The following is a 26,120-nucleotide window of genomic DNA, read 5'->3' as shown; positions in this document are numbered from 1 at the left end:
GTTGTCAGCACATCTTTAACTGCCAGTACAATGGTGTATCATTCACTGCTTGTACAGGATTGTAAACCTCAGTGCATCTCCCACCTCCAAAGTCCTGAATCAAGCAGAAAGAGAGCTTGGTAAACACATCCAGTACTTTTTTGCCACAGTTTCATAAAAGTGAGTTATCCAAACACAGGCTATGGACTCAACAAATCTGTGTCAAGAGCCTGTTTCATAAAAGATAAAGGGAAAGCTTTTTAGGAAAATAGCTGAAAAGAAAGGTGAACGTTCACTATAAGAGAGATATGGATTTAATTTATCCCAAATAAACTGTTTTCCAATCCCAAATCCCCCACTGCAGCCTAGTTAAAAGACCCAATCCAACCCAACCCCAAAACCATTAGGTATATCCCTCAACTGATGGGGGCAGCAGTGGCTCTATAGACCCAAGCCACGCAACAACCCAGGAAAAGTCAGCCTTCCAGAAAACAGAGTTTGTCCTCCAGAAGCACGCCTCCAACGAAAAAAAATGCAAACCAAGTAAGTTTAAGAGGTCTCCAGGCACAACAACAACTACAAAAGGCAGCTACCAGTAGAGCTAGAAACTAAATCTCATGTAAGTGGAAGCAGCATAGATAAAATTGGCTAGTCATTGCCTAAATGGTTTCCTTTATGAAAGACCACAGATGCTACAGCTGGCATAAAGACTGTCTTCCCCTGCTGCTCTGACCACCATGTTCAACAGAAGATACCTGATATCATCTGGCAGCTCAAGCACAGAACTTGGCCACTGATATCCCACCCTCCACCCCTCCCTTGCTACACCTGCGGTCACAACGACCTTGAATTGCAAAGCTGAAATGTCTTAAGAACAAGTCTAACAACTCTCAGCCACAAATGTCAAAAGTGGATGCCAAAAATAGGATAGGATAGAACAGAACAGAAGTGGCACAAGCAACCAGAAAGACGGTTTCCTCTCAAACTTAAAAAGAAAAGCTTTATTGAGCGAAGTATATTCATTATGTTTAGTGTACACCAAGACAGAAGTATTTGACAGCTTGGCATTAAAAGGCAGAAGAACCTTTTGCTGCTGGAGGAACAGCATAAAGAAAATAGATTTACTCAACTGCCTAACTGCAGTCAATGCATCCCTAGTTTCAGGGTAATCTGTCCCACACGTGAAGGGACTACTTTCGAAGAGAAAGCTGTCAGAAAAGAGCAACTGCTGCCATCTCGTGGGAGGCCTGTATCCTGGCAGCAGAAACCCGGCTGCTGTTGCTCCTTGCCACTTACCGCTTGTAGGCTGAATGGTCGTTCTTCACACTGCACTTCATATTTTTCAGCTCATCCAATACCGCAAACATGTTGATGAATTTGCCCAGCGTGATCAGATATGCTTCAGACACAAAGTCCTTCCTCCGCTCCGCATGGCACAAGCGTCTCACCTCCCCACAAAATCGTTCAATTGCATTTCTCTAAAGGGGGGGAAAAAAGAGAAGAAACAGGGAGTAAAAGCCATGACATTTCCAGGAAAAAGGTTTCATCGTGTAACTGGAGCTGGTCCAATGAAAAGCGCCACTGAAGCAGAAAAATGTTTAAAGCATGCAAGGCTAACAAAGCATCAGCACAGACTTTGCAGCTCCACGTCTGCGTACTTGCTACAAGTGTCACCAGTGATTTTTGCCACAGAGCTTGCCTGGCACAAGGGGCAAGGTTATTTGCAGATTAAAGTAATAAAAGTTTAAAATCCCTTTGAAACAAGTGATTTCATCTTCTTTAGTGAGAAAGTATATGTGCATTACAAGGCAGATTATAGGTATATTCTCTTAAAACAAAAAAACCCCACAGCACACTGATTAATAGCAGTACATGCCAACTTGCAAAATCATCCTGCCGCATGTTTATTTGAGGGCTTATTTCCAAGTGCACATCAGGGCCATTTGAGATGAAGATTTTAAGTACAAAAAAGACAGCAACTTTGAATGTAAAGAGGAATCTGTTCTGAGTTTAGAGCACTAATCTCCTTGAACAAAAGGAGATTGTTCATAGTCAGTAAGATCCGCCAGTTGGGGAAGATAACAGGAAATACTACATTTCATTCAGTCTCCTCTTCCTGTGTGCTCCAGGGCTCTCAGGCTCTAGCTGCTCTGGCTCCCTCCAAATAATGCCTGGAAACATCCTCAGTCCATTGAACCAAATGGCAAGCTGCCAGCACGGGAGGAGAAAGCCAGACAGAATGCTATTCTCCAGCGCCCATGTAGCTCGGGTGGCTGGCAGGTCACGACAACTGGGTTAGCTTGCATCAATTATGAATTTCTGTAGCAAAGTTGCACCTGCTGCTCTGGTGTCCAGACTTGTGGATCCCTCACCCCCCAACAAATGGTTTCTATGCCGAGACGCTTTTATGTATACATGTGAAACGTATTATATTTCTATTTCCTTTCTTCCTAAAGTGCCAGAACTGTCCCCATGTGCTACATAGGAACCATGTGCAATTACCTTCGATTTTATGCTGAAAGTCTTAATGGAGATCGCCTGAAGTTTTTAAGACAGGCATTAGAAATTCTGCCCTTCTGTGAGACAATATGGAGGGTTTTTACCAAGTATAATGACTAGGTTCAGTATCTGAGCACACAATATCAAGCATACAAAATAGGAATATAAAAATACAAGCCTACTGACAAATTTTGTTTCCATTCCTTTTACCTGAAAATACATAAAATTCATCAGTTTTGTGACTTCTGGCTCCAGAACTTCCACAGTTTTCTCATAAATTTCTACTCTGTTAGGCTGCTCGTTGCACTTGACCTGAGGACAAATAAAGAGATCATTACACTTGGAACTTTTCCCGATAAAGACTCAGAAACTAAGGTCCCCAATGACAACTTGAGAAAATGTATTATCATCCTAAAGAGACAAACTTAAGGCATAAATTGCCAGTTTTGGTAATTTTATGCTAGCCTTCTAAGATTAACTCCGTGTGTTTAAAAAAAAAAATAAATAAATAAAAATCCTACGATTTTTCTCTCTGTTACCTCACAGCAAATAATTTAGTTATCAAACACCTCTGTATGGTTAGGACAATATTCTTTCCACATTATTAAGCCACTTGCTGAAAGTCATGCAGTAAAATAGGGCCAAAACCAGAAATTAAAACAGATTACCCGATTTCCACTCTAAATATTTAAACCACAGGATAAGCCTTCCTTGCATTTCAGTACAAAAATAATTGCATTACAAACTCCTTATAGAGTAGGCAGGTGTCAGCTCATGGTTATAATTTTGTTCAGTTTTCTGATGCATCTTAAGATGCATCCCACCCCACCCCTGCACAACCATTCCCAGACACTTGAGACCACCTGTGGACTTCTCACCTATTCACAGGGTTTTAATTTGCATACAGATCAATAAAACACTGCATAGCTCTGACATTCAGAAAATTACCACCTAGGATGTCTAGAAACTTAAATGTTTAACCTGAATTGTAATTATTACATGCTATGCCACCTGTTAAACCTGTTCTGAACTTAAGTATTAAGTTGGGGGGGGTCCAACTTAAGAGACCAACTGGTCCTCAAGTGCTAAAAGACACTATGGCAGGCCCAGCTTGCCTATTCAGGAGACTAAGTAGACTACATTTCATAGCTCCTTGATAAAGCTATATCTGTGCAACTCCACACCAAAACAAGACAGAAGTTCACGTGATGCATGACAGTTTAATTTTCATCCTTTACCTGAGGAATGGCTCTTGAGCAGCTTCTCCATGTGTATAACATGACTGCATATTCCTGACCCTCTTCTAGCATTTCATTCTGTAAGAAAGACACTCAACATAATTAGGTATTGTAATACAAAACGGTTAAATGCACTTGTCTTCCATCATTCCAAAACTTTGTCCAAACAGACCTATTCTCTTATCAGAATGTATATGTACAAACACAAAGATATTGCAAGCTGAATGATACATCACACTCTATGTACGTAAAATAATATTACCAAAATTCATAGGCTCAGCTGGCATATTACATGTATTAGAGCTGACCAGCTACTGATGTCCAGCTTGGCTATAATCCAACAGCTAAAAAAAAATTTCATTTATTCTCAGTCACCTGTTTCAGCACCCAACCTAATTCTGAGAGAATTCACATCATCATCATCTTCATACTACGTAACCCAACAAACACCTACCAGATCACTAATCAACAACTGCAGCAATTATGCCTACCTAATGACAAAAATTATTATCTTCCCAGATCAGATTAGTTTTGGGAAGAAAGAACAACACAAAAATCAAAGACACTGTGATCTATAAATAAAAAGCTAATCTGAAGGGGGGTGGGGGTGTTTGTTTTTCTTTTTAAACTCGGATACTGAAGGTGGAATGGTCAAGGATGAAAGTCAGCACATGTAGAGCAATATCCTTTTTTACATGTCAAAGGAGAGGGCCTACAACATCCAAACAATGAGAACAGGTTAAGGCGTCGCCAGGTAATTTTAAGAGTATATTGGTGTAAATGTACATAATTTTCAGTAGCATGTAATCAGGTGCTTAACTTGCCCATTCCACTGTTTGTGAATTGGCTTCTAGAATTACAAGACACATTATTCCTCCTTTTCCAAGAGTGCCATGAAACGACGACGAGTTCAGTACAGACCAGCATTTGCAGCCTGGAAGTTCTTTTGTATCCCAAAACAGCAACACCATCAGCAGAGATGGATGGAGTTACTAGTATGAAGTCTTATCTTATATTGTGGAACTGTTAAAAACCACAGAATACCTTACACAAAAGCATGCCAATAAACCACTAACATACACACTCCACAGTGAGGAAGCCAACAATAACTCTTCAACACCACTAAACTGACAGAGAAGCAGTGGAAATTTGGGAGGACGGAAGGTAATTTTTCACTCAAGTTACAGCAGCTACCTGTCAATACAACCAGCTCACCTCAGAATACTGGAAAAATGCACAATGAAAGCAAGAAACTTTTGAGCAACATTGGTTGATCAAGAAGAAAGACCATTTTAAAATTATCAAGAAGTTCATGTAAGAAAAAAGAAAAGCTACACACTTTTTCATTTCACTACCTCCTGGAAGTGTTGTAGGTAACCTGGTTTCTCATTTTCTGTTACCACAATTCTTATAATGAAATACAAGAAGACATGTTCCTCTCCTTTTATTCCAAGTTAACACAAAAGTATATAAGTGAACATCTACTTACCATGCTAGAATGGACTGTAGCTTGCTCAATGTATCTTGCAATGCCAGTGACAAATGCATTTCTGTCTTCAAAATTAGTGTTGAAGTTTGGCTGCAGGGAAAGCAACATGCAGAATTTAATCCTTGGTAGGGAAAAGAATTTTTATATATATATTGCAAATCTAAACACACTTTGGTTTTGTTTTTTTGAAAAGCACATACTCTTTTTCTTAACAGCAATAGGAAATGGAAAAACTCTTTTTCCTGCAATGACAACACACCTGGTAAAGCAGAGATGATGGCGGGGGTTCAATACACGGTTGCTGATCTGGCAATGGTAATTCTTCCAAGAGATCCACATTGGACAAGGCATCCTCCAGTGTTACTTGAGCAGTCATTTTGCACCTGGTTAAAAAATAAATACATATAGATATGTATACATACATACATACAACTTTTTATATGTTATTATATACACAGAAAACAAATGAGTAATATGAAGAGCAGGGAACTACATATGTTGTGGGAAATGTGCAGTTTCCCTTCAACCAAAACGGAAGGCCAACAGTCAAACTGAAACCCAGCTGGTTTTAGTATACAAGTTTAAAAAAAGACTTTTAGGATTAACAACCTCTTCCTTACTTTTACGAGTTGAGAAATGCTACTCTTCTCCCATGGCTGCACACCAGAAATACACAAAAAAGAGAGGAAAGGATGACCTCTAATGCACAGTAAAGAAAGGAAAACTACAATGTAACCTTTTCTGGTTAAACCAGACGGAAAGTTATTCTGTGGTCTGCTTCAGTTACGATAAACAGAAAAATCCTGTAACAAGTGCAGGTATAAAACTTTTCTGTAAGGTTTCAGTTTTGAGCCGATGAGTCTTCAAACCCTTATCCACAGAAACAACTGCCAGCCCATCTTCGGGAGACCTGGCTGTCAAAAGGTGCCAGCAGTCTCCAGTGTTTCATGTCCTAGGACATCCAGATCTGCTTTGAGTAGTTAGTGACAGAGAGGCACAAAATCCCTCAAGGTCATGGCGATCTCTGTAAACCTAACTGCTGCCACTGCATGGGGGTTTGAACCAAGAACAGCAACGACAAGAAATTTTAGGAAGAAAGTGTGGGGTGAAGAACAGCTCAGTCATCCACTTCTGTAGAACGACCTACTCATCCTCCTCGGTGGAGTCAAAAATTCCTCATTTTTAAGGTAACACCTCTCATCAAGCTGTCTCTTTTTTTTCTATAGGGCTTTGCAAGTTATTTTCCCCCACTTACCAGAGCAAAACCACGCACCTACTATGAAGGCAGTGTCTGAGCGCTGCCCTCGGCTGTAACCAGGAGGGCAGGAACACCCCTCTGCGGCACAAGCGCCCGCATCCTGGAGGAGCAGGGCCCTGCCTGGCGGGTGTCACCCCCGTGGAGCCATGCCATCCCCGCATACAGCGGGGGAACCAGGTCTCACCGCAGCTTTACCGAAAGCTCACTGCGAGAGAGAGCCAGGATAGACTCACGACCCCCCCCCAACTCACTGCTCTTTTAGCAGCCAGGCAGAAAAACCTCCTCACTTTCTCTTACCTAATTATGGTTTCTTGGGGAAAGCGCCACAGAAACAACAGCTTTACCTCCAAGGAAGGGCTCAGCTGAAAAAAAAACAACCCAAAACCCAAAGAAAAGGGAAGGAAGCAGCTAGAAGTGACTACCTATCTACCTTCAGAGACCAACCGTGTGTCCCAAGCCATCTCCACAAAGCTAATGTACCATGTACGGAGAGAGCTCGCTGACAACTTTAAACAACCACCATTGGAAAGGTCCACGGGCCTTATGCTTCTTCAAACCCCAAACCTTGCTTGAAGCCTGAGCATATGAGTTTTTGTTAAAATAAATAAATACGTAAACGCCCATATTGTGCAATTTGTGATCCCTGCTGAAAAGCAAGGAAGGACTGGCCTGACAGGAGTGCTGGCTGGCAGACCTGCGCCGGGACGTTTGCCCAACACCTGCCTACACCCAGCTCAAGCTCGTTCACAAGAACCACAGTTATTCTCAAATTAGAGACGGGCAAAAACCACGGTGTCCTCCCTTCGATAAATAAACAAATGCCAAAAAAATTCCACGTCTGGGCAAAAGTCCTGTGAGGAGGTCAGACTCTCAACAGTTTTACCCTCAAGGAAATAGAAGAGAGTTTCTAAGAAGACAGAGCATTTCAAATAAACAGTACTTTAATTTTTGGTGTGAGTATCTATAGATCAAGCTTTAGCTAAAAAAGAAAACAACACATCACTTTACATAGGTTTCTTTAACTGAGAGGCTCCTTCCAACTTGAAACTTTTCCCCCTCTTAGCCTCTCTATCAAAGCAGAAACACCTGGCTGTGCGGCTGCTCCGGGACGTGCCAGCGGTAGGACCGATGGGCCCACAGCCCTCTCTCCTGCTGCACCGCAGGACAGGCAAACGGCTACAAAGCGCCAGCTCCAAAGAAAGCACAACAGGGGCATGCTACAAAAAACTGCTCCACCCGTGCTCCAAAAACTATAGTGAAAAATGGCTGCCCATTCTACACCAAAAATTACTGCTCTTATCCACATAAAGGGGAGCTGTCACTGAGTGCGAGAAAAGTATCAACACCCTCTCCCCAATGCACACATCTTCCTTCTCCTCCTAAAACATGGTCCATTGATGACTCAGGTCCCGGTGCAGGAGACAGCCAGGCATCCACAAAAGCCAGGCTCCTGACCTGTGATTCCTCAGCACTAAAGCAAGTATTCTGAAGATATGGCCCTTAATCCCCGTATGTGCTATTTCAGAAAGCACACCTGCATGCTTTTGGCCTCAATATTTACAACTGCACAGGGGTTATTCTCCAGCATCAGCTTTCTATGTTCAGACTATCAGACATTAGACTATCTGTGGATTTTTTTTAATACTGGGAAAATAATTTAAAAATAGAAACCAAAGCATAAGCAAAGCCAGAATCCCATCTCACTTACACTGCCATCTATTTAATAGCACACATCTGGGAAACCCCTGTTAGCAGGCCAGAGGCACAAGCTAAGAAACAAAAGCTTCCTGCTGCCCTCTGGGTTGTGAAAAGAAATATGTGAAGGCACATTTTTCCAAGCCCTTTGGCATGATTTCCCAAAGACAGATCAGCATTTTCTGAACCAGGAAAACATAAGTAAATGGGTGCAGACTGTTACCAAAGCCTTCTTGTTTTAAGGACACTCACTGACAGCTCCACTTTGTAATTTTGCCAAAGGTATCCACACACCTGGTGTTTCGTTGGCCAAGTTCAGTGCCCTGTTCTCCAGCTTTTTACTCTGGTACCTAGCAAGATGTGAAAGAGGAAGCAGCACCTTCCTGCCCAGCTTTGACACATTTGCAAACATTGCAAGGGTGTGATTCACCCTTCCCTTCTGCCTCCCAGGAAGCCAGCAGCGGAGGTTTGACAACGAGGGGGGGGTGGGGGACGGGGACACAGATGGGGGACGGGACACAACACGACAGCTGGAGCTCAGCCACACTCATGCCATGTTAGCCAGGAGACAACATCCCACAGCCAGGTGACACCTCCACATGGTCTGTGCCACCTCCTCGCCTGATGCAGAAGCCCGGGGACCAGGTCAGAAGAGATTTCCTTGAAGTTCGGGGTTTTTTTCCCCCTTTCTTTTCTGCTGTTGCTGATAAAAAAAACAGCTCCAAAAGACAATGGCTGTTTCTAATGTACAACAATAGAGGGCTGGCAAAACCAGAACTTTTTTTCCCCCCTAAGTCTCAGAAAAATTAATTTAAGAAGACTAAAATTCCTAAGACACAAAACTGGATAGTTTTGCCTCCTTAAGAGTCATTCACTATGAGCTCTTACAGGTGAAATTACTGGCCAGGAGAGCTAATACTTTAACAGACTCCTTTATGGCAGAGAACGTAAGAAACTTCAAAGACCTACTTAAAAAATTCAGAAGATGCAGTCTGACTAGGAGTTTACCTAAATGGGAACAGATTAAAACACTGTAATCATACTGATAGTTATAGTTACACTAGTAAATTTATCCAAGCTGCGAGAATTACTTTCTTACTAAATTCCTACAATGTTCTGTTTTCAGCTTTGTACATTCCTGAGATTTTCCAGGATGGATTTTCTCAGGTAGAAGACATGTAAGAATTATTTCTGAAATAATCCTCTTTTTCTTTTTGTTATCCTTGTATCAGGACCCATCATTACAGCAGTAAAGTCAAAATGCACTCCAAGAACACATTTCCCTGGACGTTCAAAACTTAATTAAAAACCATTCATTATTTGACATCCTCTCTCCAGCAGAGAGGATCACATATGCCAGCATGCTGTTCTGCTAAATATTGGAGTTTGATGAGCACACCCAGCTTTCTAAGCAGGAGACAGTAGCATCTGTGCTGATTCTCAGCTCCTTTTTCTGGATTTCAAAGCAAGAAGATCCTTGTCTCCTGCACAGACAAGCTTCAGCCTTACAGTGCCAAGTTCCACTATGTCCAAGGATCAGAGGTATCACAGGGTTTTTAGGGAAACTTTGAGTATGTTAGTGCTCAGCTGACTAGCTTACTGACTAGCTTAAATTAAGATGATACTCTTTTTCTTCAGTTCTGAAGGAGGTGAGCACTGGCTGGGCCTGACCTGCTCAGAAAAGCTTGTGCTGCAGAGAAGCTCACTGAGCCGCCTCCATCGCATTTTGTCCACAAGAATAACAAAACAAGAAAAGGCACCAGACCTTGAAGTCCCTTCAGCATTGTTTGCATTTTGATTTAACTTCAGAGCTGGCTTATTATTGAAACATATTCAGCCCAAAGATTTGCCAGTCTTTCTTAAATGTCATAATTCTGTACTGTTGTTCACAGCCATGCAACTGCGTGGTACGCAGTGCCCTGCTCACAACATTGCTCTGGTATTTAGAGGAGAGGAGTGTTAATCCTAATAGAGACACTGTCTTCACATCTCCATCCTTACAGAATAATGTTGAAGTCTTTGTAAAAGATCTATATTCTTCATTCCAAGCATATCAGAAAACGCCCAGCATGCCTCTCTCAGCCTTGCTCTTTTAGGCCTCCTGAGGCGTCAGACTATTTGGAAAAAAAATATGAACAGGAGCAAATTATGGCGAAAAGGACAAAAAAATAGAAAAGTGACAAGAAGAAATAATAAAAAAACAGAAGGTAAGGATTGAAAAAGCAGAGAGTAGAGAAAAGAGCATTAACTTCAGAATCACTGTGAGAGAGAGGACTGCTGTAACACTATGCAGTGTTACAGCACTCTCAAACTCAAAGTTAAAAAAATTCCCCCAAATTCTAGGAAGTTAAGTAGTTATAAAAAAATTTCAAGTTTTTAAGATTTCTTGCAGTGACAGACTTAAGCAGGTCAGTTTATTTATCAAAGAGAAGATCAAAAGACAACTCAGGCACTCAGTCTATAAATAGCTAAAACAGGAAAACGATGCTTGATTATAGGAGATAGTTCTTATCCAACAGATGTAACTTGTAGCTAGCAACCAAGTTTAAAAAAAAATAAATATGGGTAAAGCAAATGAACTTAGGTAACTGTAGGCTTTTTGAGACCTTGTTAGAAATGCAGAAATTACCACATAGTTCCTCTTTAGCCTCTGCCACATTCATTTGGCCAAAACTTCCCCAGAAACAGCCTCTAATGGCCTTAAGAATGTATCCAGCTGAGCTTTAAAAAGACATTGATTCCCAACATAAAAAGTTCATCCTCATATAACCGGGTTTGATAATATCTAATTACAGATGAAAAATAAAGCCTTTCACCACAAAAATTATCAGATGAAATTCTATGGCTGTGTTAGACAAGATCAGGAGATGATGAGGATGGTATCATGTTATCACAAAACATTAAAAAAAAAAATCAAAAGGTATATTGAGTATCCTGAAAATATACAGGGAAAGAATGGGAAGTAACTCCTTGGAGAGATACAAGTACATATGCCATTTAAATTACTTGCAAACTGGCACTATCCCCTCGACTAAGACTGTCAAGTGACCATTCCCACAGAAAGCAAATAGTATCATTCAACCCTTTGGTAAAAAAAAAAAAAAAAGTACAGAGCATCAAGCTACAGTGAAAGCAACTTTTCTTCAGAATACACTGATTTAGACTATTACACAGCAAGAAGCAGGGGCATTCACTTCATGGCAATCCTTGCTCTCCTTTTTGGAAAAAGGAGTAACAATGTTAAACTTCCTTCAAATAAACAAAAATAATTAAAACCTAAATGCCATAGCTGACAGGAGTTTTTCCCTTTGCATTGCTCACTCAAAGATTTGACACCCTGGGAACACCTGAGCACCCTCACCTTGAAGTCTTTAAGGATTTATCCTCACACAACTGTCAGAGCAGTAAGCCAGCAGTCTTCCCGCTTGAAACATGGCGGGTTGCAGCAGGTAACAATCTGGACACAGTGACAATTTCCAGGTGGTTTTTGCTGTCAGCTCCTTACAGCACATCTTTTGCCATGCTACTGCATAGCGGAAAGATCAGGTGACGGACACAACTGGGTCTGTTGCTGACACATGCTCATCTCGTGCCCTGGAAGGTAAACTTCCATGGAAAACAAAAGAAAGGTTTAGCTGATAGCATGGCAAGGGAAAGATCTGAGGAGTGAGCAGGCAATGCCGTGGAGAGGGAACCCCTCCCCAGCACCAATATTACACATGGAGGCACAGCAGCCAACGTCACCGCCCATGGCACTGGAGCTGATAAGGTGAGCAAAGGCTCATCTCATTTACACACCAGCTCAGCTGTTCCTGAATGGTGATTTCCTTTTATCATTAACCTCCGATTAAAAAAAAAAAATATGAAAGAGACAATAATGTAAAGGATCTGTGCTTTTTTCAGCTTAACTTCAGCTGAATTACCAGAATGTCCCAATAGTCTGGAAGTAAAACAAATGACTTTGCTCAGCTGGGTTCAGTTAGGTCCTCAAGCTGCCCTGGCATGAAGGGCTGCAGCAAGCTAATAGTGGCAGATGAAAAAGTGACGGATGAAATAACTTTCCTCCACTCGTTCATCCCACTTTTCGGATGGACTCTGAAAATGGGTGCTGAAAAATGAGGCACGTCCCATCTGCTCCTGAACGAACCGCCAGCTGCCTAGGCTGTCCCCACGGCAGCGATAGCAGAGCAAACCCCTCCTGAGGCCCCATCCTCTTCAGAGCAGCCCACCTACCACTGCTTTCTCTTTTGACAGCCCCCCTCCCTCCCTGCCCCAAACGCGCACACCACAACCTCCGGCTGCACTTGGCCAGGCAGGCGGGAAGAGCTAAATGGGCAAAGAGTTGAGCCATGCTAAATCTCAGGGTGAGAAGACAAGTAACAGCACTGACTAATCTTCCTCTGTAAGGAAAAGCAACAGGGCACAGAGGGAAACACAAGAGCCCAACTTCACACAGACAGTGCAAGTGTTTTTCCTGGAACAAGGCATAAAACAAAGTCATCATTCAGATGCACAAGAGAGGGTTGAGCACTGAAATTATCATAAACTCTTCATTTTTACAAACCGTACAAGTCAAACCACAGGGACTAATTTTCTTCACCATTCTTGGACATCAGTATCTCAAATACACATCTCAAAACACAAATATTTTCAGTCATTTAACCATGACTCCCAAGAAAACTTTAAGTTTAAAAGAAGCGTGAATCCATTCAAAATGCACTTCGAACAGCCTGAAACAGTTCAGGAAAAACATATCCTATGGCTACCGTAACCGCAGGGCAAGTTCTCACCACTCAGGAGGAGAGGTTGAGGCCCCCGGTGACAAAAGGCTGGATCAGCAGTTCGGGGCTGCAGCTGGCAGCCAGGGACCACACGCCACGCTCTGAGCTGGGATCAGCAAAGCCTGACCCACTTGAGCACAGTTCCTCTCTCTTTCTCCACTGCAGGAGAAGCTACCACGGTTTGTTCAGTAACGTGCTAGTGCAACTGCACAACTGGGGCAAGAAGGGATGCTGCAGCACACCCCACCTCCTGCTGCACAGAACGGGCCACAGTTGCACCCAGTATGATCTTGAAACTAGCATACATCCAACACCAATAAAACACATGCAAATATTAGCGTGAGAATACAGCCCAAGAAAGCAGAGGTGTTTGAGACGTTCAGGGAATTATTTTTGTTAAGACCGTGCTCTACGTAACCCAAAAAGATCTCAAACACTGAAATTTGTAAATGGAAAAAATTCTTTCATATCCAAAAAAATGGAGAATCATCATGCCAAAAAGTGAGATAATTAAGGTGGAGTATAAATGACTAACAAAAAATTGCTGGATTACAGAAATTTTAGAATATTATGACTTTGCAGATGAGAACACTGTTTCATTTGACTGAAAACAGGTGTTGGGAAGGGGTGGCCTGTGCCTTTTTGCAGTCCACTGGACACATTTTTTCTTTTTGCTTTTAAATAGATGCATTTGATCTCCAAGTGCTTGTACATGTTCCCAGGCTCAAAATAAGACAAAGAGGAAGTCTGTCTGTACTTCAAGCAACACTTCCTTTGACATTGCCTCTCTTCGTTCCTAAGTCTGCAAAAGCATCTTTGAATCTGTCGTGGTTTAACCCCAGCCGGCAGCTCAGCCCCACCCAGCCGCTTGCTCACTCCCCCCCGGTGGGATGGGGGAGAGAATCAGGAGAGCAAAAGTGAGAAAACTCATGAGTTGAGATAAAGACAGTTTAATAGGGAAAGCAAAAGCCATGCATGCAAGCAAAGCAAAACAAGGAATTCCTTCACTCCTTCCCATGGGCAGGCAGGTGTTCAGCCGTCTCCAGGAAAGCAGGGCTCCATCACGCGTAATGGTTACTTGGGAAGACAAACGCCATCACTCTGAATGTCCCCTCATTCCTTCCCCCAGCTTTATATACTGAGCATGATGCCATATGGTATGGAATAGCCCTTTGGCCAGTTGGGGTCAGCTGTCCTGGCTGTGCCCCCTCCCAACTTCTTGTGCACCTGGCAGAGCATGGGAAACTGAAAAGTCCTTGACCAGTGTAAGCACTACCTAGCAACAACTAAAACATCAGTGTCTTATCGACATAATTCTCATCCTAAATCCAAAACACAGCACTACACCAGCTACTAGGAAGAAAATTAACTCTATCCCAGCCGAAACCAGGACAGAATCTTAAATTAATAAAAAAATCTCAAGCCTGGCATCGATACTGAAGATTACAATTGCCATGCAATCCATGAATTATGTATCCACATGAGTTGTTTTGTCTTTTTAAAACAGGCATAAATAAATAAATAAATAAAGCAAAGCTTACTTTACTTTACAGGACAGAATACCATGACAAAAATCATGAAAATTCTATGTACAACAGTTAGAGAGAAGAGAAGCATATCCTTCATAAAGGAGAAACAAAGGCATTCCGCAGTCCATGCATAGAAGGAGAGAATTTAAAATAGAGATAAATTTAAAAAGATGATTGAACGGCCTGCTGAACCAGGGTCCATGGGACCAGTCCCAGTGAACTCCATGGGAACTAATGACAACATTTCCACAGGTATAGGCTTGGCCTGCACAGCAGCAGAAGTTAAGTTTTATCCCTATAGCAACACAACATTTTCAGGTTTCTTCTGTTCCACTGTGTCATTCTTCTATGTTACTGGCTCGCAGAAAATCAATTAAATTATTTTTCTATGAAGAAAATTTGATTCAATATTCTGTGTAATGTTCCTACTCAAGTTAAACCATGAGACTCTGATCACAAAAGGCCTTTGTGAAGGGAAGAGCTAACAAAAGGAATAGATTTTCTCTTCCAAGAACAGCACAGTGAGTACTATAATATTCACTTTTCTTTCAAACCACCAAGATCTCTCTCAAAAATCCCCTTTTAGTTTTATTTTAATTAAACCTATCAATTTAGACTGAGCAGAAAACATTTTAACAGATTGTTAACTAAAGTGCTTCAGAGAACAGCAATGCGCTGGATCTTCTCCGTTCAAATGCTCTTTTTCCGTGCTCTGGACGGCACAATCTGCCTTTTTGCCAAGGGGATCAGCATAAGATGTTCCTTTTGGGACTGGAACTCCTCTTCGTTCCTAAGCAACAGATTTGCATAAGCTGAAGGAGCAAAGAAAAATGCTTTTCACATCATTTACTGGCCCGCCTGATTAAAGTAAAAGACAGAAGAAAGCAAACAGCAGCTGACAGTCCTTTGTGCAACAGATCTGACATACCATTAAGCTTTCAAAAATATGTCTGTGACTGGAATAAAAAAGGTTCAAGAGGTGCAAAAGGGAAAACAAAAATTCTGGTGCTGAATTATCCCATCCCAGCACCATAGCAAGTCCCAGAAGAACGGCCACATAATGGAAACAATTAATTTAGTATTAGACTCCTACGAGGCAGCATGGCTCACATTAACTGCTTTGCTCTGCCATTGGAGGGGTGCAGGGGAGGAAGCAGGCTTCCAAGTGCAGACACAGGTTTGGAGAAAAATATAATGCTAAAGCACAGAATATCTTCTTTTAGAAAATCTCAACTTCCCAAAAGAAAAGCACTTTGCGTTCAGTCACGTGTAAATTTTTCACGCAACCTTCTTCGTTTAAGGTAGCCTACATTGCTACCAGTCCAGCTTCTGTCCCCTGCAGGGAAACATCACGACAAGCGATTCCCTTCTCTTCCCACAAGCAATAACTATGCTATGACTGTGCAACCAAGGTTCAAGCGCCCAGTGATACACCAGCCTTATCGCCTCAGAGACCGAATTCTGTGCAGCATCAGATACTTTGGTAAGCAACGGCAGCACCGTTTCTGCAACCTAGAAGCCACGCTTTCATGAATCAGTACCATTCCTCCCTCCCACGCCATAATCAAGGTCAGGAGGACGCCGCTGCTAACAATGCTGTCATGTAGCCTAAATGGCTCGCTGACACACTGACCACCAGCACGCAGTTGACAATCGGTCACACTTGTCAATTAACTATAGGCGTTCCCTTCCAATGTCCTGGAAGAATTCAAGCACATTTCCAATGACAGGAAGGCCTGACACTCTAGTATCATCACAACAGGTTATGAAAGGGAACTCTCAGGCTCTTTGGACGAAGCCTACATAAAGACTGGTGAGCCATGGTGGGAGAGAATCACCTTCCTTGATGCCTGCCACCAGGCTGAGGTCTGCTAGCTACTCCGTTTTAAAGCATCAGTAAGAAAACTCTCCCACAATTAGAGAACATCATGTAACCTTAGCACTCCCGTATCATAGCACAAGGCTGGAGTTACTATATTCTTGCTAGCAAGTTACCACAAGAGTGGGTTTATCTTTTCCTGCTGTGCTAGCAGCCAGCAGTAGCACATGGATGAGCACATACTAATTCTACAGCAGCAGTACCTGCAGTGGACGACGTAATCACGGGGTATTTCGATATGCAGCCTGGCTAGTACTATGCATCTGCATTATCATTCCATACCTTGAAGCTTTGAAGGAGAGATGCAACAATCTGATGATAAAACGTAGGGTCAAATGCTATCCCCATGCAGGAATCTCCCGTGTAGCGCGATACACACTCTTCAAAAATGGGAAACTGATTCTGCTTGTTGCCACTCGTTTTATTTGAGAATCCATTACAATGATATGGGAGAAGCCTAACCCTGTAAAGTTTGCTCCAAAGGCATCCCACGCATGTGAACAAGGAGGGAGGGCCTGTCGCTGCAGCTTGGTCTGCAGCACGCAACCTCCTCTGCAATGACACTTGTGCTACAAGAATTCACAGACAGGTTTTGCTTGGTTTGTTTCATCTGTGTACCTAAGCCTAAAGCCCAAGGTATAAGTAACCAATATAAAATAAAATTTAAAAATTTGCTATTGGTGGAGCTAGATGGCTGACAGGGCTTGTGTTGATTTACTAATTCATTCTTACATTTTTCCATGTTCACTCAGAATACTAACTCAGCTCTGTATTAATCCTAAACTTGCATATATATTAAAACCCCTTCCACAATATTTGGCCTCTCTTCAGGATAGAATGAAGTTAAAAGATTTAACTGTTGTCTCATTCTTGGTTAGGTGTGCCGAGATCTCCTTTGCTACACCTATTTGCCTCACCCCTTTAACACTCCCCTGATACTACATCTTTGAGTTGCAGCAACTGCAACTTTTGTTTTGCTTGTCCTTCAACTTCCAGTTCTTTCTTTTTATTGCTTCTTGACTAACTCCTTCTCTTTTTCATGTTCTTTTCCTCTCACCCAGTTCACTTCTCCCCTCCTCTGTTGTTTAACCTTCTCTTCTGGTTTTGCTGCTTTGGCCATTTTGCTGTGCTGCTGCTATCTCCTGCAGCTGTCCTCAACGCGCATTTCTCCCATACTTCTGTTTCGGATTCTTCCTGCTGTTGCATGGGTGTGTTAGGAAGCAATGCTGCACAGCATTGCTTTGGGCAAGACTAAAGTTTAGCACTGAAGCACAGCGCTTATCACACAGCACAGAGCTTTTCCCACAGTTTGGCAGTTGTGAAAAGCTCTCGTTTCTTAGCAAGGATAAGATTCCCAATGTATGGATTCTGCAAAGCACAAGGAAGCAAGCAGCAAGAGCAATAACCACTGCTGAAAGAAGAGGAGAAAGCCCGTGCGCTCGGAGCTAACCCGGCATTGCTCAGACACAGCACCTTTCATCCTGCAGAAAAACTACCATCACAGATTGCTCATGCCTATTCAACATGGGTTTGGTTGGTTGTCCTTTGTATTTGGTGTGGGGGGACTGCTGTTACTTTAACCAAAAAGGGTGCACCTGTGTGCATATGCTGAAAGGAGCAGTGGATGGTCGGCTGAACACCAGTCCACCACGTTGCAGATGAGGGAGATGAGCCACAAAGATCAAGGGAAAGACAAGAGTCTGGAGTCTTTAGAGTTCAATCTCAGAAATAATGCAAGCCCTCAGCCTTAGACAAACTGTTTATTTAAGGATGCGTGTTCTTGAACTGTACTTTCATTTCACAAGACTGGGGAGAAATAAAGAAGAAAACATTGTTTTCTCAGGGGGGAGAGAGAGAGAGTACTCTCTTCTTGAGCCCATTTCCGGACATAGGTGCTCCAAGGTCAGTCTCACCACTTCTCGGTGGAGCCCGCCGGGCAGCAGCCCCTGCCCACGGGGAGGCCACCAGCCACATCACCACTGAGGGCAGCTGCCGAGTTTCCCTTCCGCAGCGCCTCCGCATTATGCATCCAGCTCCGTCTTACAGCATATGCCCCCAATGACATGACAGGCATTAATTATATCCAGCAGGTTTTTTCAATGCAAACCTGCAGGTGAAGCTCTGGCTTCGACACTTGACTTATTTTAAGCCTAAAAAGTGAACAAAGGCTTCAATAAAAATAACTCTTTAAAACAGAGGCTGTGCACTGTTATTCCCACTCCCTCCATCAACCTGAAAGTATTTCCTAAAATCAGCAGTACAACTCCCTCGACTTCAATTGAAGCAAAAAAAATGTACACTTCTTTATCTGAAAAACAAGTTGGAAGATGCTTCAGGCAAATTGGTACTATTCATGCTTAAAAGTAGCTTTTTATTTAATATCCAACACAGTACAAGAATAATGTACAATTTTTCAAAATTATGGTACTTAAAAAAAACAGGCTTCAGAAGCTGTTAACAAAAATGTACCACCGTGCATTTTGGGGAGGAGGGGGAGAATCAGACAAGAAGCAAATTATATTTTAATAGTTCTCTTAAAAAATTAAGGAAATACTACAGGACAGGGTGGAGGAGAAAACGGAAACAAGCAAATAGCTTTTAGTTTCTTAAGCTTTCTTTTTCCTCTAAAAGAGCTCATCATCTGTAACATTTTATACTTTCATTTTTATACAATACATGAAAATATGCACTTTCGGTGAAAATTCATCAAAAGCTTTACTTCTGATATCACCTGATGAGCATCCACATCTATCTCGAGCAGTATGTCATGAGAGTTTACCTGAACTTTACATTCAGAATGTACGATTCAGTGCACTCTCGTTATTGATTTAATATATTTCAGTGAATCCACTTAAAATAATTAGAGCTATACTGAAAGAAGACTATAAATCAAGTTTAGGTCTATAGAATTTTTATTTCCTGCCAACAAAGTGTCCATGTCCCTATCAGAATTAAAGTATTTTAAAGTGACATACAGCACTACCGTACTTTTATCTAAACCCTGGAAACAAGTCTCTTGTATACCTGCAGTGCATAAAGTAAGCATCTCCAAAAGCTCCTTGTACCATTTACACAGCTGGAATCACTACTTAGCATGTCAACTCTTGAGACTCATATCCTACCATAAAACCACAGTACTGGTTTTGAAATCTGAGTATTTGTTTCTAAAACCAAAAGCACCATTTAACTTTTTTCTTTTGCTTAATATTGTATTAATTCATAAGAACATTACTAAGACTCAACCCTGCTAATCATTTGTAGAGAGTGTCATCTAATAAGCATAAGTCTACACGCTGTCTGAAGTCTAAAGATACCTTTTGCTGGAGGGAGGGGAGGGGGAATGGCTTTTTTTGCTCCAAATGAGTGATTCTTGGCTTTAAAAAGTTGCTTGGTCATTCTACTACCTCCTGACCAACATTCCTGAAAAGCAGACCTGCAGAAACCAGCCCTGTGAGAGACCTGCCGAGAGACATACCATTAAACTGAGAAAATCTCCCAGCATCTGGTCCAAGCATGGAGAAATCAGGCAATTTCACTCCACGAGTGCTTTGTAAACCAGGGAAAGGGGGGCACCACAGCCTACTGCCCTGGCATTTACTTCTAATGAAAGCAAGAACAGAAGCATCAGTTCCTCACGTGTTAGCGTTACCCAGTTATTTGAAATAAGAAAAGCTTTATTAAAGTTAGTAGGTAGAACCTCTCCTCGTGGGGAGCTTGTTCACTTTAAGCTGCGCCTATGCCAGGGCGCAGCTTATATGTTCCAGCAACACACATGCAGAACCAGAGAGCAACCACCCAACTGAAGGACCACCACGTTCACCTTTACTTCTCTCAGGTTATTGAGAGGAGTTTAACAGGGATCTCACTGTGTGACTTGAAGGGTTGCAGATCCACAGCTGGCAGACCACTGCCAGGTAGGTCCCATGCAGGGAGCACCCAGCAAGCAGCTCATTTGGCTACAAAAGGATTTCCACCCTGAGAGCCCTCCCTGAGCTCAGTGCCTCACCGGGCCGTGAGACTGATGCCCCATTTGGGTCCCTGACAGCAGGAGCAGAGTGCTAGTGGGATGAAAGAGCTAAGATGTGGGGAAGGGATATGGCAGCACAGCACAAGTACTGCTCCTAGCCATCCCTGGGACTACCACCTCCCATCCATAGAGGTCTGGAGAGCTGGGCTTCCTCCCCAGGCAGATCTGCTCTCAACTCTGCTGCCCCCAACCTTAAATCATCTCCCCTACAATGGTCTTTCTCTAGAAAGGCTACACAGCTGTAAATTCACTTGCTGTCCTGCTGACGGTTAGCCTGAGGGCAGAGGGGTTTCTGCTGAGGTGGCAAATGCCTGACAATTATTTGTGCCATACCCACGTTTACCATCACCCTACTTTTACAGTTAGAAGACCGAGACTGCCACTTTTCCCAAAAAACACTGAACTGTTTGAAGACAGGATTTTCTCCACAACGCACACATTTATGAATGCACATATATTTATAGACAAAATAGATGTAGAGAGCAAACAGTACATACTGACACAGAGAAAATCTTTTAAGTCCTATGAAGAAAACAAGCTTCAGGGTTTTTTGCCAGTGTGTTTACAAGAAATAAGGAGCTACCCAAAAGATGAGTTACAGCATTTTCGGTGCCAAGAGACAGAAAGATTATCTGCTATTTTGCACTCTCTGCCTTCCTGTAGCAAGTCTCATCAATGTATCATATGTTAATTTTACCACTAGAAAGGCAGGTGATGTGGGTTAATGGAATTATACTTAAACCAAGCAAATGAGTACACACTCTCAGTTATTAGTATTACACAGCAAAGCGTAACCCTGAGCCCTACAAACATCAGCTTCTATGGGCAGATGTATAGTAAAGAAGAATCCTAAACTGATGTCTGTAGCTTAAAATAGAAGTACCATGACTAAGTTGTCAGTAAGTTTTTCTAGGTATACAATCAATTTCATAATGGTGAAATGTCTTTCTTTCACATTACTGTGTCAGATCTGCACACATGCACAAAAAAAGGACAAATATAGGTGGCTTTCATTTGGTACATATTCAAATAACAATGTAGCCAAAAACTAAAAAAAAAAAAAAAAAAAAAAAAGCCCTACAAGAATAAGGTCTGCCAGAGGCCACTTGTAACAAAGTATATCTTCTAAACAGCAATAGTTTCCAAATCTGTTATATTTGCTACTCCATCTCTGTGTGATCTAACATCATGTGATCATGATGTCCAAATGGCAGCTCAGGACTGTTTAAATGAATCACATTCCCAGCACACGCATGGATCCACCCGAACCACTTCACTGGCCATTCACGCTTGGGTTGTGTCAAGCTTCTGCAGCATCCCTAGGTAAACAAACGCTTAATTTGGTTCAAGAATAATTGCTTATTAAGTTGGGGCTTGCCATAGAATACAGCTATTTAAAATATATATAAACAATAAAAATTCAGAAACTCACACTGTCGCTGTTTCAAGAGAAGTGAAGTCAATCATACAGCTGACTTCTGATTCACTATGGTATAACACGCCACCCAACATTAAAGTTGTTGGTGCAGTAAAGGAACCACATGAAGAACTTGCCCCGAGAAGGCAGAGCAACGACTGTAAAATGAGACTGTCTTGATGCGCGCATAAAACGTGTGGAAATTATGCTAAAATTAATTCTCTCCTGTATAGCACTGCAAGCAATTCTGGCAGCTTTCAGGCCAAAGGATGAATAAAACTGAATCCAAGAAAAGGAGCTTTGTGGGAATCTTTTACTCCATCTTTTTGTTCCAACTTTGCAGCTCCAATCCAACTGCCCTAAAGCTTCCACCTCAGCCTGAACATCTTGGAAATCTTTGAGAAATAAAACAAGAAATGAAAATCGGATGATTCTGAGAAGAGAGTTATGACAAGATTGTGAAACCTACCTTTGGGAACTAGCCACCTTCCAAGGCACCTCTCTCGCAGAATGAATAAACAAAGTACTAACCAAAACCAAGGAGTATATCAGACAAACTTCTAACATAAAACACATAGCTGGAACAGATATCTGTTAATTATTTAATTACGCTTTAAGGTCTCTGTAATGGGTCAAGAGAATTTGTGGGTTCAAGCCCAGGGGCTGATTTCCACCTAAGGCAAACTGAAGAAACAATAACTTTGTTAATGAACACTCCGGATATTACACATATATCACTAAAGGACTACCAGCTTTTGTAAGTCACACATTCAGGAGTTAAGAACTGAAAAGTCTGGATCGTTTGTGGAACATTCCCTTTCTTATAGATTTTTTTTTTTTAAACAACTTATGTAATTCAGCTCCACTTAGTTATAAATATTGTGATATCTATTAAGTCAGAAGTTTTAAATTAACACTGCTGAACACATTTCAAACACCATTCCACTCTCCTCATCGTGACCCTCAATAGGAATTGATAAAACCCAAGGTCTGTAAACAAAACACAAAGTCTTACTCATCTTCAGCAGGGCAGCTGGGGGGGTTGTTCTTGTTTATTTTTCTAAGATTCTGAGATGTTTATTCTTAAAAAAAAAAAAAATTAGGTGTAGCAATCCGAAAACCACAAAGTACAACTGAGATATTCCATCAATCGCATCATCCTTTACAAAAAAAAATTCAAGCTGCTGCAGAGAAAGCCTACTGTACATTTCTTAGAGGGCAAGCTGAGCAAGCTTTGATGATACTGGTACTGAGCCTTCCTGCTGTACCCCAATGCTGTACAGGCTGCTTCCGAATTCCTCCTCCTCCTTCCTGGCAGGTACAGAGACACTGGCTGCCTGCACCAGCGAGACTTCACAGACCAGTTGTCTGGGAATGCTTAAAGAGCCTTTTGCATTAGATCGGAGAAACTTTGTGTTTACAAATGCAAAAAAGAGTTTTTGAAAGGTAAAAGTAGGACTTAAATAAAGCCAAGAACCAGAACACTTAAGTAAGGACTAGCAATGCATTCTCTAGCACATAGCTCAGAAATACTTGGTCTAAGCATAAAACAGTTTTTAAAAGTGCAATTAATATAAACATAATCCAGAGATCGCAGAATTGCATTACAGCATTATTAGAAGTCCTACTTTGAAAAACATGCTAACCAGCAACACTGCATGTATATGTGTTCAGTTAAGTTTATTATAATAAAGTTATGGCAAATAAGTAACTGGAATGCAATAAGGACTGGAGTTGCTCATTAGCCTAAGCTTTCCATTTCCCAGTTTACAGCAAAGCATGGTATGACCTTCTAATTAAGAAGAAATTCCTCCAGACAGCTTGCTTCCCCCTCCAACGCGCACTCTCCAGCCACCACTTCAGGCAGACTGGCTACATCCCACAAAGACAACTTCCTCCTAATCCCTGGCACAACCAACCATTTACATGTATAAATGCTACTCAAACCCATCATCAAACGGCGCAGGAATAAAAATCAAGGCAATGAGACCCTGCTGAAGGGCAAAGACGATTAGCAGAGCTGCTGATGAACTACAGGTATACTCACGCAGACAAAGCGCCTGTCTGTCTTCACCTCTTTGCTCATCAGAGACAGGTAGGAGAGGGACAGGGTACCAGCCCATCCATGCAGGGATTTTCACACTTATGTTGCTGCTCTCGCTACAGCATAGTTATTTTAACTGGATAAAACTCAACTTCCTCAAGAGGAAGTTACGCTATATCCTCAGGCAGACGCTGGGGAATCTCCTTCGTCTGAAGAGCAGGACGAACTTGCATAGGGCTTTTTACTTTTATTTTTTCCCCACCTAACCCGCTCCTAGACAGCCTAGGAAGCAGAACTCCGACCACCCCTGCGTTACAGAGACGCGGGCTAGGCGTGCGAGAGAACAGTTCAGACCCCACACCCAGAAGAAGAGACTAAAATCGGCTTTTAGGGAGCGACCCCTGAGGCTTTACCCACTGGCGGGGCCCGCCCGAGGGAGCGCCCACCTGCCGCCTGCCAGCCGCCTCACAGCGCCCGGCCAAGCCGCCGCCCGACCCTTCCCGCCGCCCCGCCACGGCAGCGCCTCCGGGGCGACGCCCGGCACCCCGGGGCCCGCCTCGGCCCGGGCAGCGGCAGCCCCCGCGGCGGCCCCAGCACCTCCAAGCCGGCGGCCCAGAGAGGCCCCGCAGCTCGGCGGGCCGCAGCCTGCTGCGACAGGGTCAGCCCAGGGGAGCACCACGAACGCGTACCGGGCTGGCGGTCACAAGCGAGAGGTGCGCCGAACCGTCAGCCGCCTCAGATAACGCGTCTACGAACGGGGGAGGAGGGTGAAGCCGCACCCGAAGCGGCGGAGTCGCCACCGCCGCAGGGACGGCCCCCACCCCGCGGGCAGGCCGCTCCGGGCCCGGGGAAGCGCTGCTCACCCGCTCGCCGCCGGCTCCCGGGAACGGCACTGCCCGGCGGCCGGAGGGGCCCGTCTGTCCGCCCGCCCGGGGGCTCCGCTCGGCTCGGCTCGGCCCGGCCCGGCCCGGCCCGGCCGCCGAGAGTGGCGTCGGCCCGGCGGGTCCGCTCCTGGGCCGCGCCTGGCAGGGAGTTTCCTGTCTGAGTCACTTCAACCGGGAGCTGCGCAGGGAAACACCCTTCCTGCCGCTCCAGCTCCTCCTCCTCCCGCCTCATCCCAAACCTGCCGCCCCTTCCCCCCCGGCAGGCTCCGGCTCCGGCTCCTCCTCCTCCCGGGGAGCCGGGAGCCGTCCCAGGGCTGCCGCAGGCGGCAGAGCTGCGTGCTCGGCTGCCACGGTGTGATCCGCGTCTGCTTTTAATGAAAGCGAGCTTTTCTGTGCTGTATGCACAGGGAAATCGATACAAAAGCCGACAAATCTCTATGAGACGACCCTGCCGCCGTCGTACTTGTATACCAACCAGGCAAAGTCCGATGCTGCAAAATGACCCTCGAACACCCCTGGTGCTTCCAGGTCTCCCGGGTGCCCCCAACATCACCGTGAGAGCCCCCCGGAGGGAAATCCAGCGCTCCGGGGGCTCCGGGGCCGGCGTTAACTTCACTTCACAATTTTGGCAGGATGGCGAGGGAAAGAGCCCAGCAGTAAGAACGGAGGACCTAACCTTAAAGAAGCAAAGGCTATCCCGTAGGAAGCCCTTTTAAATGTCCTCTAGAGGGTGCTCATGCATGTCTTTTTCGTATCCGAAATGCCAGTGTTCATGGAAACTAAAAAGAGAAAAAACAAGAATGGCTGTTTTCCACTAGCTGCTGACAACCTCCCACTTTTATTTTTTCTGTAAAACACAACACACGCGTGTATGCTTGCTCATTTTAAACTTCGCTTACCTTTTCCATGTAACGTTCTCCCATTTCAGGTTCTGTTTTTCTTTCATTTCTTCAAGATTCATCTAATGAACTTGATGCTGCACCACAAAATGAAACTGCCAGCTCTTTTTCACTAAAGTTTGTCAAGATTGTTCTTTCCATCCACTATTTTATGGCAGACAGAATCCCCCAACCTACTATATGTAGGGGTTACAGTCAACTGAGTGCATGGGAACTTCCAAACAATTTTTCCTCAAAACCTATTTGCTTGTATTTGACTGCTTTAAGTTGCATCCAGTATTTCATTCACTCATGAAAATCCTTGCTAATCATCAGCAAACTACACAGTATTGCTGTAGCAAGCAATTTTAGGTCTCTGTTTTCAACAGCTGTTAGTGGGACACTGTGCTATTAACGCTTTTTGTGCTGAGAACAGAATAATTAGTCCTTTACTTAATCTTTTTTTTTTCCCCAAACGAGTTTCCACTGTATTAAGTTTCCTTAAATAGCCTTTTTGTAATGG

The 26,120-nt window shown here is 43.3% G+C and overlaps 1 protein-coding gene across 3 annotated transcripts in view; it reads right to left on the bottom strand.

The window, feature by feature from the left end:
* Positions 1 to 24,895, bottom strand: part of CYFIP1 (cytoplasmic FMR1 interacting protein 1) — a 78,523-nt gene extending 53,628 nt beyond the window's left edge. The window contains exons 1-6 of one of the 3 annotated variants that reach the window (XM_075523368.1): positions 24,699 to 24,895; positions 5,465 to 5,588; positions 5,206 to 5,295; positions 3,717 to 3,794; positions 2,689 to 2,790; positions 1,276 to 1,457 (exon numbers count right to left, since the gene is read on the bottom strand). In XM_075523368.1, the coding sequence (XP_075379483.1) occupies positions 1,276 to 1,457; positions 2,689 to 2,790; positions 3,717 to 3,794; positions 5,206 to 5,295; positions 5,465 to 5,581 (569 nt within the window). In that variant the 5' untranslated portion in view covers positions 5,582 to 5,588; positions 24,699 to 24,895. Of the gene's footprint in view, positions 1 to 1,275; positions 1,458 to 2,688; positions 2,791 to 3,716; positions 3,795 to 5,205; positions 5,296 to 5,464; positions 5,589 to 23,838; positions 23,858 to 24,524; positions 24,656 to 24,698 lie in introns of those variants that run through there. The other 2 variants (XM_075523375.1, XM_075523382.1) reach the window with 2 other exon arrangements.
* Between the last annotated feature and the right edge of the window lie 1,225 nt (positions 24,896 to 26,120).

This window comes from Mycteria americana, chromosome 1, assembly GCF_035582795.1.
Source record: "Mycteria americana isolate JAX WOST 10 ecotype Jacksonville Zoo and Gardens chromosome 1, USCA_MyAme_1.0, whole genome shotgun sequence".
Classification (NCBI taxonomy): Eukaryota; Metazoa; Chordata; class Aves; order Ciconiiformes; family Ciconiidae; genus Mycteria; species Mycteria americana.
Note: the sequence above shows the minus strand (reverse complement) of the source record. Positions and strands in the feature narration are given on the sequence as shown.